This window comes from Eublepharis macularius, chromosome 18 (assembly GCF_028583425.1).
Source record: "Eublepharis macularius isolate TG4126 chromosome 18, MPM_Emac_v1.0, whole genome shotgun sequence".
Taxonomy (NCBI): Eukaryota; Metazoa; Chordata; class Lepidosauria; order Squamata; family Eublepharidae; genus Eublepharis; species Eublepharis macularius.
In genome coordinates this window covers 2,851,936-2,863,315 of record NC_072807.1, presented here as the reverse complement: position 1 = coordinate 2,863,315, position 11,380 = coordinate 2,851,936, and the positions used below count along the sequence as shown (strand labels likewise).

Here is an 11,380-nt window from a genome sequence, read left to right as displayed (position 1 = left end):
GGGGCTCTCCATGGTCTCGTGTTGAGGTCCTTCACATCACCTCCCACTTTATCCTGGGACCCTTCTTCATGCAGAGCAGAGGCTCTTCCACTGAGCCACAGCCCCTCCTCTAGTCTAGATAGACTAAAACAGACAGCAACTCCCATCCTCCTTTGCAGATTTGCAGAGGAGGAGGCCCGTACGGCAGCATCACTCGTTACCTTGTAGGCCCCAAACAAACAGGTGACAATTAAGATGCCAGTACTAGCTGCTACATAACTATCCTGTCTAGCCAGCCAGTTGTGTGGGGGCTGCAGCTTTCTTTGCACTATGATAGGTTATATGCTTTTTATGGGTGTGCACACACCAGTCAAAATTGAAGCCTAGCTCAGAGCAGCCAAGGCCTAACACTGAAAACAGTCCTCTAGTTGGATTTATCTCAATCTTAAGTCTGTATTTGTCACAAGAGACTCTTTGAACTCCCACAGGGAGGGGATGCCACAGGTAGAACCCTGCAACACACTTTGCTCCACATCCAGGAGCTAGCATAAAATCCACATGAAGGAATTCACACCACTCCCCACATCTCCTCAAAAGCAGTAGTGATCTTAGCACAAGTCAAGGCAGCAGAGAGCGGATAGTTGCTGATCGAGATAGTCTTCTCTGCATAGTCCACGTTAACCTGGGAAGAGACAAGCAGCTGTTATCTACCACCTGCTCCTTCTGGGGAAAAGGAAAAGCAATAAACTCTAATCTGATTCTAGAAGGATTATCATCTGCATCAGAGGACAAGTACCCTTTTTTTCTACACCCAATAGACTAGCCGTACACCAGGTACTAGTGTGAAAATGGTCACAGCCACTCAATCCAAACAAAAGCTTACAATGCAAGCCAGTGTTTTTGCCTGTATTTGCAAAAGGTCAGGCAAGGTGAGATGTTGCTAGGAAAAGTTCCTTGGTCACGCTCACACGTGAAAACGCATGTGCATACATGCTCCTTACCGAGCCATGGGCAAAGGCTCCCACAATGATAGCGACAGGATCTGTAGTAGGGACCAAGTCGCGAACATCTGTCACAGTAGGGGCAGAAAAAGACGTGCCTATCTTCATGCAGCCCACAGGAAGGTGATCCGTCACTGGGTTTTTAATCACCTTTGGACAAAAATACAGGATTAGTTTGGAAGTGAAATAGAAACAAAATCAATTGCACTATATACAGATGCTTGTGTTACCTTTAACAGCTTCTGAGGCCCATCAGCAGCCCTGACACTGAATTTATGCAGGAGTTGAACTAACAGAGAGAGAGAGAGAGAGAGGATATTTTTACATTTGAGTTAGGCAAAAGTAGATGCATCCAGACATATGACAGTGCATTCAACTTTTCGAAGTTCCAGGGAGATCTTTGCTCTTATCAGTGAATATTTGGATCCTTTCCTTTAAGAACAGGCCCATGCAGAAGAATGAAACTCCGCTCAACAGGCAGATTTATGGCCTATCAAGCAGTTAGTAATTTTAACAGCGACAGACAGGAGGGTAGGCCTGCTGTAGAGAAGTCTCAAACAAATGGTTCCACTGCATTCCTGTGATGTGATGACTGCTTAAAACTGGACAAAAGGCAGGGCTGAGGGAAAGCCGGCAACCTGCAGCAATGGCAACAGTTGAACAGGATGGTGTAGCTTGAAGTTGCTAATCAGCAGCTCTTCACAGAATCACATCCCATTAGAAACATCACTGAGCTACATTCAGATTCTGCTGATCTGCTGATTCAGCGGGGAGCTCCAGTTGAAAAAACAGTTGTTCCTTCAACTCCATGGGATGTCCTGGTCAGACACCCAGTACCCAAGCTTCAGTGCCTTCTTGTAGGTCTCCCCACCCAAGCTTATTTCAGTTTCCAGTCTCTTAGCTCAATGCCTGTTCCTTGAACCCATATCGCTCTCCTCCCCATCATGATCCTACCTTCCTGGTCAGCTCAAAGCCCTTTTTCTGCCTTTTCAATCACTTATCAGTACCAAAGGGGCAATGCAGCTTCAGCCCTCCACATCCTGCAGTCGTACAAAATGATTTGTGCCCGCAGGCCAGAATAAGTGAGTGTATAAAACCAGAAGTACAATGGGGGGGTGGGGGGTGGGGGTTGGATGTGTTATGTGGATGCAATGCTCTCGGCAACCATCACAACCCCCTCTAGCAGAAAAAAACAGCAATGTCTCGGATGACCTCAAACACATCATTAAAAGAACCTGCCTGCCTAGACTGAATTCATTTGGCTTAGGCCAGCCCTCCTTTTCTCTCCCACTCATAACATTTTATTTGGTGAAAGGAAGGAGGCTTCGTTTTTAGCCCACTTTACCCATAAGGCCACAGAAACGATCAAAAGTTCGAGGGATTCTCGTCTGAGGGTTGACTTCAATTAGGACGTTCTTCTCTGTATGGATGTAAACCTGGAGAAGGCCAGCTCGATTCAGAGGACTGTCCATGAGCATCAGGAGGCTCTGGAAAGAAGTAGGGAAACAAGTTTATGCTGCTGAAAAAGGAAATGTAGCAATAAAATGGGTCAGAAAATTTGAACAGAATGCAGAAGAGTACAGAGAGGCAGTCTGGTGTAATGCTCAAGAGCAGCAGGACTCTAATCCAGAGAACCAGGTTTGATTCCCCACTCCTCCACTCGAAGCCAGCTGGGTGACCTTGGGTCAGTCACAGCTCTCTCAGAGCTCGCAACTCCATACACCTCACAGGGTGATAGTTGTGAGGGTAATAATAATACACTTTGTAAACCGCTCTGAGTGTGGCATTAAGTTGTCCTGAAGGGTGGTATATAAATTGAATGTTATTATTAATGTTATTAAATGGCAGCTCCTGGGAAAAACCATGGCGCTAAGCATCCATAATAAAAATCGCTAAGCCCATAGACACTGGGGAGTATCTTGAATTCAAGACATAGAGTCACTACTGTTATTTTTCTTTTACTGCTCCCTGAGAATTTAGTTCCCCAGCTATTATTTTACAAATAAAGACATTCTGAGGGCTAGCCTGTAAGCAACCCTTCCAAGCACATACTTGATGGGTGATGTCAGGTCGAACACTTCCAGGGTCCCGGCCACTGCGTTGTAGCAATGATTTATGCTTGTCGCAGTTCAACAATTCATACGTTTTCCCAACCTGGAATGATCGGGGGGGGGAAAGGTTATCAAAAAATAGGGATGTTAATGAAGCCTGGATTTGTACAAGGTCTTCCTGCTGGAAAAGGCAGCATTCAGGAATGAGTTTGAGAAATAGCTCCATATGGCAATGTTAACTGTCTTATAAATGCAAAAGAACTGCTTTGCTGGATCAAATGAATCCCCTATCAATCTCTCAGTCCTCAGAAATTCAGATGTGTATTGCATCTGTGAACAGAGACAGCAGTTAGCTATCATGACTTCCCCTTTTCTGACCCAAAAGACAGCTGAGCAGGGCTCGTGGAGCTGGGGACCCAGGCTCAAATCCTCAGTCCACCAGAATGCTCAGCCTCGCCTACCTCATGGGACTGCAAAAATAAAACCATGTACAACAGCCTGTGTTCCTTGGAGGAAGTGGGATACAATGCACAGCAGAGGTTCTGCACAGCTGTCCTACCTAAGGGCTAGCAACAGACCTGCCTACCTTCTCTTTGAATCTGTATAAACCTTTTTATCAGCCGTCAGAAGCTTTTGGTCTAAGCACATGCAGCAGAGTGAAGAACGGGCGAGAGTCCTCAGGATGGAGGGCTCCACTCCAGATGACTGCAAATGCTCCTCTACACGAAAAGCTCCTTCCAAAGAAACCAAAACCCTGGAAACACACCAGGAAATCTGGAGCTTTCCTTTCTCAGTCACAAGCCCCCCCCCCCCGTTTTACATGCCCAGTCCTGAAGTGCCACACAGGAGATACTAAAATGAATGACAAGGATGCCAACTAAAAACAGAGAGGCTTGAAGACCCACTGAATATAATGGGAGCCATGAATGTGAATTGACTATCATTGGCTCCACTGAAATACATTACAGCAGAGAAAAGTTGAAATGAAAATGTGGGATGGAGTTAGAGAATCTTCTGGAGCTTGACAGTCAGCCCCCCAGTGGAATGACGATCCCCGGGACAAGCTAAACTGCTCTGGGCCTGGAATGATGGCCTCTGGCGACCAGCTACACTGTTCTGGGGCTTCAATGACAGGCAGGCAGCTGTCAATCGAAGCCCAGAGCTGTTTAGCTACTCACAGGGACCCTCATTCCACTCTGGGTGCCCTCATGCCATCTCTAGAGCAGCTCTCCTGGTCCCAGGGACCGCCATTTCTCTCTCGGGGCTGTCATTCAGGGCTCAGAACAAGACCCTCCAACTCCGCTCCACATTTTCACTGCAACTTTTCCGTTCTGCCACGTATTTCAATGGAGCCAAGGCAAGGCAATCGGCGTTCGTGGCTCCCATTATCTCCCGGCCACTGGCTTTCGTGCTTCCCTCGCCACACGCCTCCTGCGGGCCGCCCTCGCCGCAGCCTCGTGGCAGGCCGGGGTCGGCCGGAGGGGAATCCCCGCCTCGTCCCGCTCTTCCTCTCCCCGCACCTTCACGGTCTCCAGCGACGCCCCCTCCAGGATCACCAGCAGCCGCCGCTTCGTCGCCCGCGGAGGGCCCGGCCGCGCTTCGGGCTCCGCGGCGGCGGCGTCTTCCGTCGCCCTCGGCCGCTTCCTCGCGGAGGCCGCCATCTTAGCAGCGGGCGACGCTCGGGGGAGGCGGGGCTCAGGCCATCTACTTCCGGTTTCGTGAAGGCCTTCCGCTCTAAACAGAAACCATAGAGATAAAAAGACCAGACCAACCACTGGAATACACCTGCGACGGCTATATATTTTACGCGGCTCTCTAGACCTTATTGTCTCTATGGGGTGAGCGCCGCATATTTTCCACTTCCGGTACGTCGGAAATCCCAGAAGGCCCGGCTTGACGGTTGACGCCGCCCTCGGGCCTTCGCTCCTCAATCTGGCGCTGAAGGGCCCTGCGCGGGGGCAGGGAGGCTTCGGGAGCTGCGGACATAGCGTCACATCCGGGAACCATCTTGCTAGAGGGCAGAATTACTTCCGGTGGGACTAGCCGCCACTTCCGCTGTCCTTCTCTCTCTCTGGAGGCGCGGCGTGGTGGGGCGGTGAGGGGCCGTTGGCGGCGCTTCTGTGGGGCAGCTTCGACGGGCGGGAGGGGCTGCGGGGGAGCTTGGGAGTTCTGGTTCTACTTCTGTTTCCGCTGGTGTAAGCCTTCCCGGTTCAGCAGGACTCCTCTCGAGTAAACGTGTGTCTTGAAGGGGAAGCCCTGAGAGGGCTTCTTCCCGGCCAGCGGTTGGGTTCTTGCCCTCTAAGCTGGGCGGGGTGCCTGGCGGAGGGTCAGGCATTCATTTAACTCAAGCAAGAAAACACTCCTAAATGCGTCCCCCTCCCTCCCCCCAGTATTGCATGACTTCTGAGCATGCGCAGAGTGCCTTTCCCTAAGGGGTAGAGATTCCAGGTGGATGTAGGGTCAGGTAGCAGTTTTCCCAGCGGTCCTGACGGTGTTTTGCCATCTTCTGGGAATGGAGAAAGAGTCACTGGGGATGTGGAAGGGGAGGTAGTTGTGAATTTCCAGGATTGTGCAGGAGTTGGACCAGATGACCCTGGAAACCTCTTCCAACTCTGTGATTCTAAAATTATGCATTTTTTACTATAGGGCATTTGCTTTGGGGTGTTCCTGAGCATGTGCTGAGGAAACTAGGTTTTTGTGTTATTTTAAAGTGCACCGGGGAGGTTGTTGTTAAAAAATAGTAATTAGAAATACATAGTTTTTAGTTCTGTGTTGCTCTCCTTTCAGTTCTGATAGGTACAAGACTTCTACTACAGAAAATTGTAGCAAGAATTTTTCATGCATGGCAATGAACTCTTCCCCCCACATGCCAGTTCGGTGTAGTGGTTAAGAGCGCGGGACTCTAATCTGGAGAGCCGGGTTTGATTCCCCACTCCTTCACAAAGCCAGCTGGGTGACCTTGGGCTTGTCACAGCTTTCTGGAGCTCTCTCAGCCCCACCTGCTTCACAGGGTGTTTGTTGTGGGGATAATAATAACATACTTTGTAAACAGCTCTGAGTGGGCATTAAGTTGTCCTGAAGGGTGGTATATAATTCGAATGTTGTTATTATTATTATTGATTATTATGCACGCTTTGTTTTTTTCTTTTTCTGGCAACAGCAGAATAAAAGAGCTAGTTGGCAGCCCTAGTCAAGGGAACAGGCAGAACTATATGGGGCTGCAGGCCTTTAGGTGCTTATTCTGTGGCCCTGTCCTTCTCTCAAGGTGGCCATGGCTCAGAGCCTGAAGGACTTTGCTGGGCGATTGCCTGCTGGCCCTCGTGGAATGGGCACGGCCTTGAAGCTGCTGCTGGGTGCTGGTGCTGCAGCCTATGGCGTCCGGGAATCTGTCTTCACCGGTGAGTCTCAGTTCCAAACCATCTGTAGTCTTGCTTTCTTCTCCTGGACCTTTCTCAGCAATAACTTCTAACTGCTTTTGTCTCTCTTCTTTCTGTAGTGGACGGTGGCCAAAGAGCAATATTCTTCAACCGTATTGGAGGAGTTCAGCAGGACACCATTCTTGCTGAGGGACTGCATTTCAGGTGCCTTGCAAGGAGCATTTTCTTGCAAGAAAGATGCTTAGAATCTCTCAGGGACATAACAGAGTATCTTTCTGTGCTGTGTTCTGAAAGTTCCCATGTGGAACTTCTCATGCAGATAAATGGATCTTCTCATATAAAATAATAAAGGAGAAACCGAGAACCCTGAATCACCAAAAATTATGTTTACGTATTTGTGGACAGGAATGAAGTGGAATAACAGTTGTTAATGCTTTCGAGGTTTGAACAGAAAACATAATATTTTGCCAGGCAGTATGGAATGTTTTGGATCTATACTCAGAAATAAGTCAGTACTTGTGCCTTTTCAATTGTAAAGTATTATTTTTTTAACAGCTCTGTGATTGTGTATGTATATGGGGGGTGTTTCATATTTTACATGATTTGTTGTTTTATTTTCTCCCCTTAGAATTCCATGGTTCCAGTACCCAATAATTTACGACATTCGAGCTCGGCCCCGCAAAATCTCCTCACCCACTGGTTCCAAAGGTAAGGACATAGGCACTCCTCTGCATGCATCCTTCTGTGATTCCGTCATGGAACTCTAAGCGTTTCCAGGGCGGGGGGCAGTGGTGAGCAACCTGCCTGTTAGGTGCCTTATAGGGAAAGGACTATGGCAGGGGAGGGGGAAGGACATTCATGCTCAGCGGGCTGTGAGCTGGAGGGGGGAGGATGGCATTTTGCAACCATGGCTGATGGCCTTCTGACTCTAGATCTACAGATGGTGAACATCTCCTTGCGTGTCCTGTCACGTCCCAATGCTGCAGAGTTGCCCAGCTTATACCAGCGCCTGGGTCTCGACTATGAAGAAAGGGTCCTACCTTCCATTGTCAATGAAGTTCTCAAAAGTGTGGTAGCAAAGTTCAACGCCTCACAGCTCATTACCCAACGAGCTCAGGTCTGTTCCCTTCTCCCCCAGGTAGGCTTAATGGGCTTTTCAGGGAAGGCTGGGCTATAGAAGGCCATCATCACCAGGCCTGTAGATCATTTTGCATGCTTCCTTGATGGTTTCAGTCATCAAGGATTGAGTGTACTGTACAAGCTCCATCGGCTGCAAGCTGGAAGGTGTGACTAACCTGGCACTCATCACTTCAGGTATCTTTGCTGATCCGGCGGGAGCTGACAGAACGGGCCAAAGACTTCAGCCTGATTCTTGATGATGTGGCTATCACAGAGCTGAGCTTCAGCCGCGAGTACACAGCAGCAGTGGAGGCCAAGCAAGTAGGTGAGTTAATGCTGAGCTTCCCGGGGGGGCAGGGGGGCTCTTTGGCATTCCTGCCCTGGTGCTCTTGTCGGCCATTGGAAGGTGATTTTGTTCCAAGGTGATGTTGATGCGGCAGGAAAAAAGGCTCAAGCAGAAGTAGTTTCTCATCTTGGTTGCAGGTGCTGTAAGATCTAATCACAGAATAAGCAAGAGCGGTTTTGTGATGCCTTGGTCAGCGCATGTCCATCATTGACTGGGTGCGGCTGTTTGCCACTGTTGTATGACGTTGGCCTTGCTGCAGCGGCTTTAGACTGTGGTGGGGCAAAAAGAGCCCCCTTCAAAGAAAATGAGACTGGCACTGGGGGGCGTGGGGGGAAGCGAGCCTAGAATCCATCTTTCCAAAATGCTAATTTCCAGACAAAGGATTTTTTCTTCAGTCTTCTGAACTGCCTCTTACAGTTTGCACTCTGGTTTACCACCATGATGAGAACTGGGCAGAACTATGTTTCCTACCCTAGCAGTAACAACACAAACTAAGGGCATTGGCAGTGCAATCTTAAGCAGAATTACAGTCTTCTAAACTCTTTGAAATCAGTGGGCTTAGAGGAGTATAACTGTTTGGAAATGCCCTATGAAGTTGTATTCCCAGCTCAAATATCTAGGCCTGTTGAGCACAGTAGTTCTGTTTCTGAGGGAATCCATCTAGGATTGGCCTGTGTGCCTGGGGTCCTTGGAAGAGGTTGGTAGGGAGTTAAAGGATCCCTTAGAGGCTGTGTGTGACTCCCGATCCCTGGTTCTTCTTCTCCAGCTCAGCAAGAAGCACAGCGGGCCCAGTTTCTAGTCGAGAAGGCCAAGCAGGAGCAGAGGCAGAAGATCGTTCAGGCTGAGGGAGAAGCCACTGCTGCCAAAATGATATCCTTGCCTCACTGTGCAAAGCTGGGGGGATGAGAGAGGATCATCTGTTTCAGAATTGCTAAGCTCTAGAGAGTTCATCTAGCAGCTGTGCATGGAACAGCATCAGTGGCTGCTGGTGTTCTGTGGGCTTTTACAAATAAGTTTAGCTTTGAGTTTGCAAACGGGGAAAGGCAGAGCTTGTCACTGTACTATTAGGAAACTTGCGAGCGTAGATATTCTGGGAATGATCTGCTCACGACGGAAGAGAAGCAGCAGATCCACTCTCTGAGAGCATTTAGTGATGTCTGTTCCTCCTCCCCAAAGCAGGAATTCTGTAAAAACCAATTGGAGAAAAGTGTAGTTCAGCACTCTGGGCCTAGTAGCCGGGTGGTCCTGTTTCCTCCAGTACAAGGAAGAGGTTACAAGTTTATGCAATCCAGTTTTGCGCACAAGGGAATTGAAGGAGTTGAATGTGGAGCCGAGCAAAAGAACAAAAATGATGGGAAAGGGAAAGAAACCTGCTGTCTTATCCCTAGATGGACGTAAGGATCCCTGGATAGGTTTGGACTGGGTGGTCTGAGCAGGTGGGCCCAGGAGATAGTGACAGTTCAGGAGGTGGAGTTTGAGTTCCCAGACTTTAGGAAGTGCTGCCTTAACTAATCCTGTACCTTGGTGAAGCCCTCGGCAGGAATCCCGGGTATATCAAGCTGCGCAAGATCCGCGCTGCCCAGAACATCTCCAAGACGGTGAGTTTGGGGGAGGCAGGGTTAAGGCACACCCCAGGGCCACCTCTTCACTGCACCAGGCCAGATGATGAGCCGAAGGCGAAGGCGATCTGCTTCTTTGGGCCGCTTCCTTTCCACCCTTGGGTTCTTGCCCAGGGTTGGTCTGTACATCTCAGTAGGGTTCCAGAAGCCTCCAACTCTTGCTGAAAAGGCAGACCCACAGCACCTTCCACGTGCCACACTTGGCAGGGGCCGCTCATAGAACCTGGTGTGCCCCTGGTCCAAGGAAGGCTCACAGGAAGGAACGAGGGTGGTAGAGAGGCAGAATGAGCGCGAGCAGTTCGAAGGCTGATGGCCCTGGGTTGGAAGGAGTCGGTGGCAGAGCTGGCCTGGGGCCTTGTCCATATTCAGAATGAAAGTCACGCAAACTTCAGAGTTTATTAGGAGACCATTTATCTGGGTTTTCTGTACAGCTTTGTACAGTTTGGTTGTTCTTTTAACCCTGCTTTTTAGGATTTGGTATTGCTAAAATCAGTGCTGATCTTAATTCTAAAGAAACCTGAACTTACTCCCCCCGCCCCCCCCCCCAGTGCTAGCAGGCCTAGAAGGCAGAGCTTTTTATCCTGAGCTCTGCTCTGATGAACGTCTGCGCTCTCCCTTCCCCCATTTCTCTTCCAGCTCGCTGCATCCCAGAACCGTGTTTATCTCACTGCTGACAATTTAGTGTTGAATCTACAGGAGGAGAGTTTTACTAGGTAAGGTGGCTTGAGAAGACCCATATGCCCCCCTAAGGGTCTCTCACAAGGGTGCTTTTGAGTTCTTTGCCCCAAAGATGATGCCCTGCACAGCACCTGAATGGGTGGGAGATCACTGGGCAGCTAGATCTGAGTGGAAATTCACACACACGGATGTGGGGCAGGCTCCCCAGAGCTTTCTAACTTTTTGTGTTTCTCTCTGTTCTTCTTCCCCATGTGCTTGTCTGGATGCAGAGGAAGGTAAGAAACTCTTTGTTTTTTCCCCCCCTGGTTCTTTCAGTTTACGGCAGGAAATTGTGCAAGTGGGGAATGGGGGAATGTTAACAGGAGACTTGTAGCAACGTGAGAATTGGGGAAGGGGAGTGAAGGAACAGATGAACTTGGCTTCAGTTTAGAGTCTGTTGTGGAGCAGTAGAGGAGACCGTTTAACCTGGGGAGGCAGAAATGGGAAGATGTGGGTGTGCGGTGCCGTTTTCTGCCACAGCGGCAGGATCGGAGCAAAGCAATGGGCCCCGCCTCTGAACTGGGTGGAGGCCTGCAGGAGCAGGGTGCGAAAGCACCTCGCCTCTGAGGCCCAGTTGCGGTGATCCGTTTTCTGCTGACAGTATTAATTCTGAAATCAGCTGCCCTGTCTACAGAAACAACAGCACCAAGAACAGGCTCCTCCCCCCCCCCTCAAATAATCGGTGCCCGTGTATAGCTTTCCCTGCCAACGGGGTTCTTGAGGCTGCCTGACCAGGTTATGAAACGGGGGTCTAAGGCACCCCTGCACAGCAGCCCCTGGAGCCCCAGGATGCAGGTGGCTTTAAAGGCGGTGGCCTTGGGGGTAGGTTTGCTGAGGAAGGGCAGTGATTGGGGCAGAGGAGGTGAACAAGAGGAACAGACGGTTGAATGGTTTGGGGGGGGGCTTTCTCATTTCTCCTGCTCTTGACAACTGTCAGGCTTTGTTTGCCAGCCTCCCCCCTTGGTTTGGAAACCCACACTGTCGTGGTTTGCCTGGTGGCAGCTGCATCAGAGCCAGAATTGCTGAGGGAGGGTTTGTAGCTCTCAAGTTAATTGGTTGCCAGGCCCATTGCGGAGTCTCATCCGAGTGCCCTTTGCCTCAAATGATGCTTGTGCTCCAAATCTTCTTTCTGAACATGGTGTAGGGGGAGCCGGAGCGCAAACATTCTTTG

At 49.8% G+C, this 11,380-nt stretch overlaps 2 protein-coding genes across 3 annotated transcripts; one reads left to right on the top strand and one right to left on the bottom strand.

Moving 5' to 3' along the window:
• Positions 1 to 407: 407 nt before the first annotated feature.
• On the bottom strand, positions 408 to 4,981 carry EMG1 (EMG1 N1-specific pseudouridine methyltransferase). Its single transcript, XM_055002511.1, has 6 exons — positions 4,552 to 4,981; positions 3,033 to 3,134; positions 2,326 to 2,467; positions 1,211 to 1,269; positions 981 to 1,130; positions 408 to 661 (listed from the first exon to the last, which is right to left on the bottom strand). Exons 1-6 carry the CDS (start codon positions 4,690 to 4,692, stop codon positions 548 to 550), a joined length of 708 nt encoding a protein of 235 aa, XP_054858486.1. The 5' UTR covers positions 4,693 to 4,981; the 3' UTR covers positions 408 to 547.
• A 95-nt stretch (positions 4,982 to 5,076) lies between these two features.
• On the top strand, positions 5,077 to 10,209 carry PHB2 (prohibitin 2). 2 transcript variants are annotated; one of them, XM_055002602.1, is made up of 9 exons: positions 5,077 to 5,126; positions 6,297 to 6,429; positions 6,528 to 6,612; positions 7,037 to 7,116; positions 7,341 to 7,525; positions 7,723 to 7,852; positions 8,640 to 8,743; positions 9,394 to 9,471; positions 10,129 to 10,209. In XM_055002602.1, exons 2-9 carry the CDS (start codon positions 6,303 to 6,305, stop codon positions 10,207 to 10,209), a joined length of 870 nt encoding a protein of 289 aa, XP_054858577.1. In that variant the 5' UTR covers positions 5,077 to 5,126; positions 6,297 to 6,302. The 2 variants fall into 2 exon arrangements, with proteins under 2 accessions (XP_054858577.1, XP_054858576.1); XM_055002601.1 differs by lacking the exon at positions 5,077 to 5,126 and adding an exon at positions 5,143 to 5,226.
• Positions 10,210 to 11,380: the final 1,171 nt, after the last annotated feature.

What these genes read in the sequence shown, in the direction of transcription:
- EMG1 (XM_055002511.1), bottom strand. Translation starts at nt 4,692, where the DNA reads ATGGCGGCCTCCGCGAGGAAGCGGCCGAGGGCGACGGAAGACGCCGCC. An exon ending in GGCCTCAGAAGCTGTTAAAG is followed by an intron (nt 1,131 to 1,210) that starts GTAACACAAGCA and finishes TTTTGTCCAAAG; the next exon opens with GTGATTAAAAACCCAGTGAC. An exon ending in GAGCCTTTGCCCATGGCTCG is followed by an intron (nt 662 to 980) that starts GTAAGGAGCATG and finishes GTCTCTTCCCAG; the next exon opens with GTTAACGTGGACTATGCAGA.
- PHB2 (XM_055002602.1), top strand. Translation starts at nt 6,303, where the DNA reads ATGGCTCAGAGCCTGAAGGACTTTGCTGGGCGATTGCCTGCTGGCCCT. An exon ending in CCGGGAATCTGTCTTCACCG is followed by an intron (nt 6,430 to 6,527) that starts GTGAGTCTCAGT and finishes TTCTTTCTGTAG; the next exon opens with TGGACGGTGGCCAAAGAGCA. An exon ending in CCCAGAACATCTCCAAGACG is followed by an intron (nt 9,472 to 10,128) that starts GTGAGTTTGGGG and finishes TTTCTCTTCCAG; the next exon opens with CTCGCTGCATCCCAGAACCG.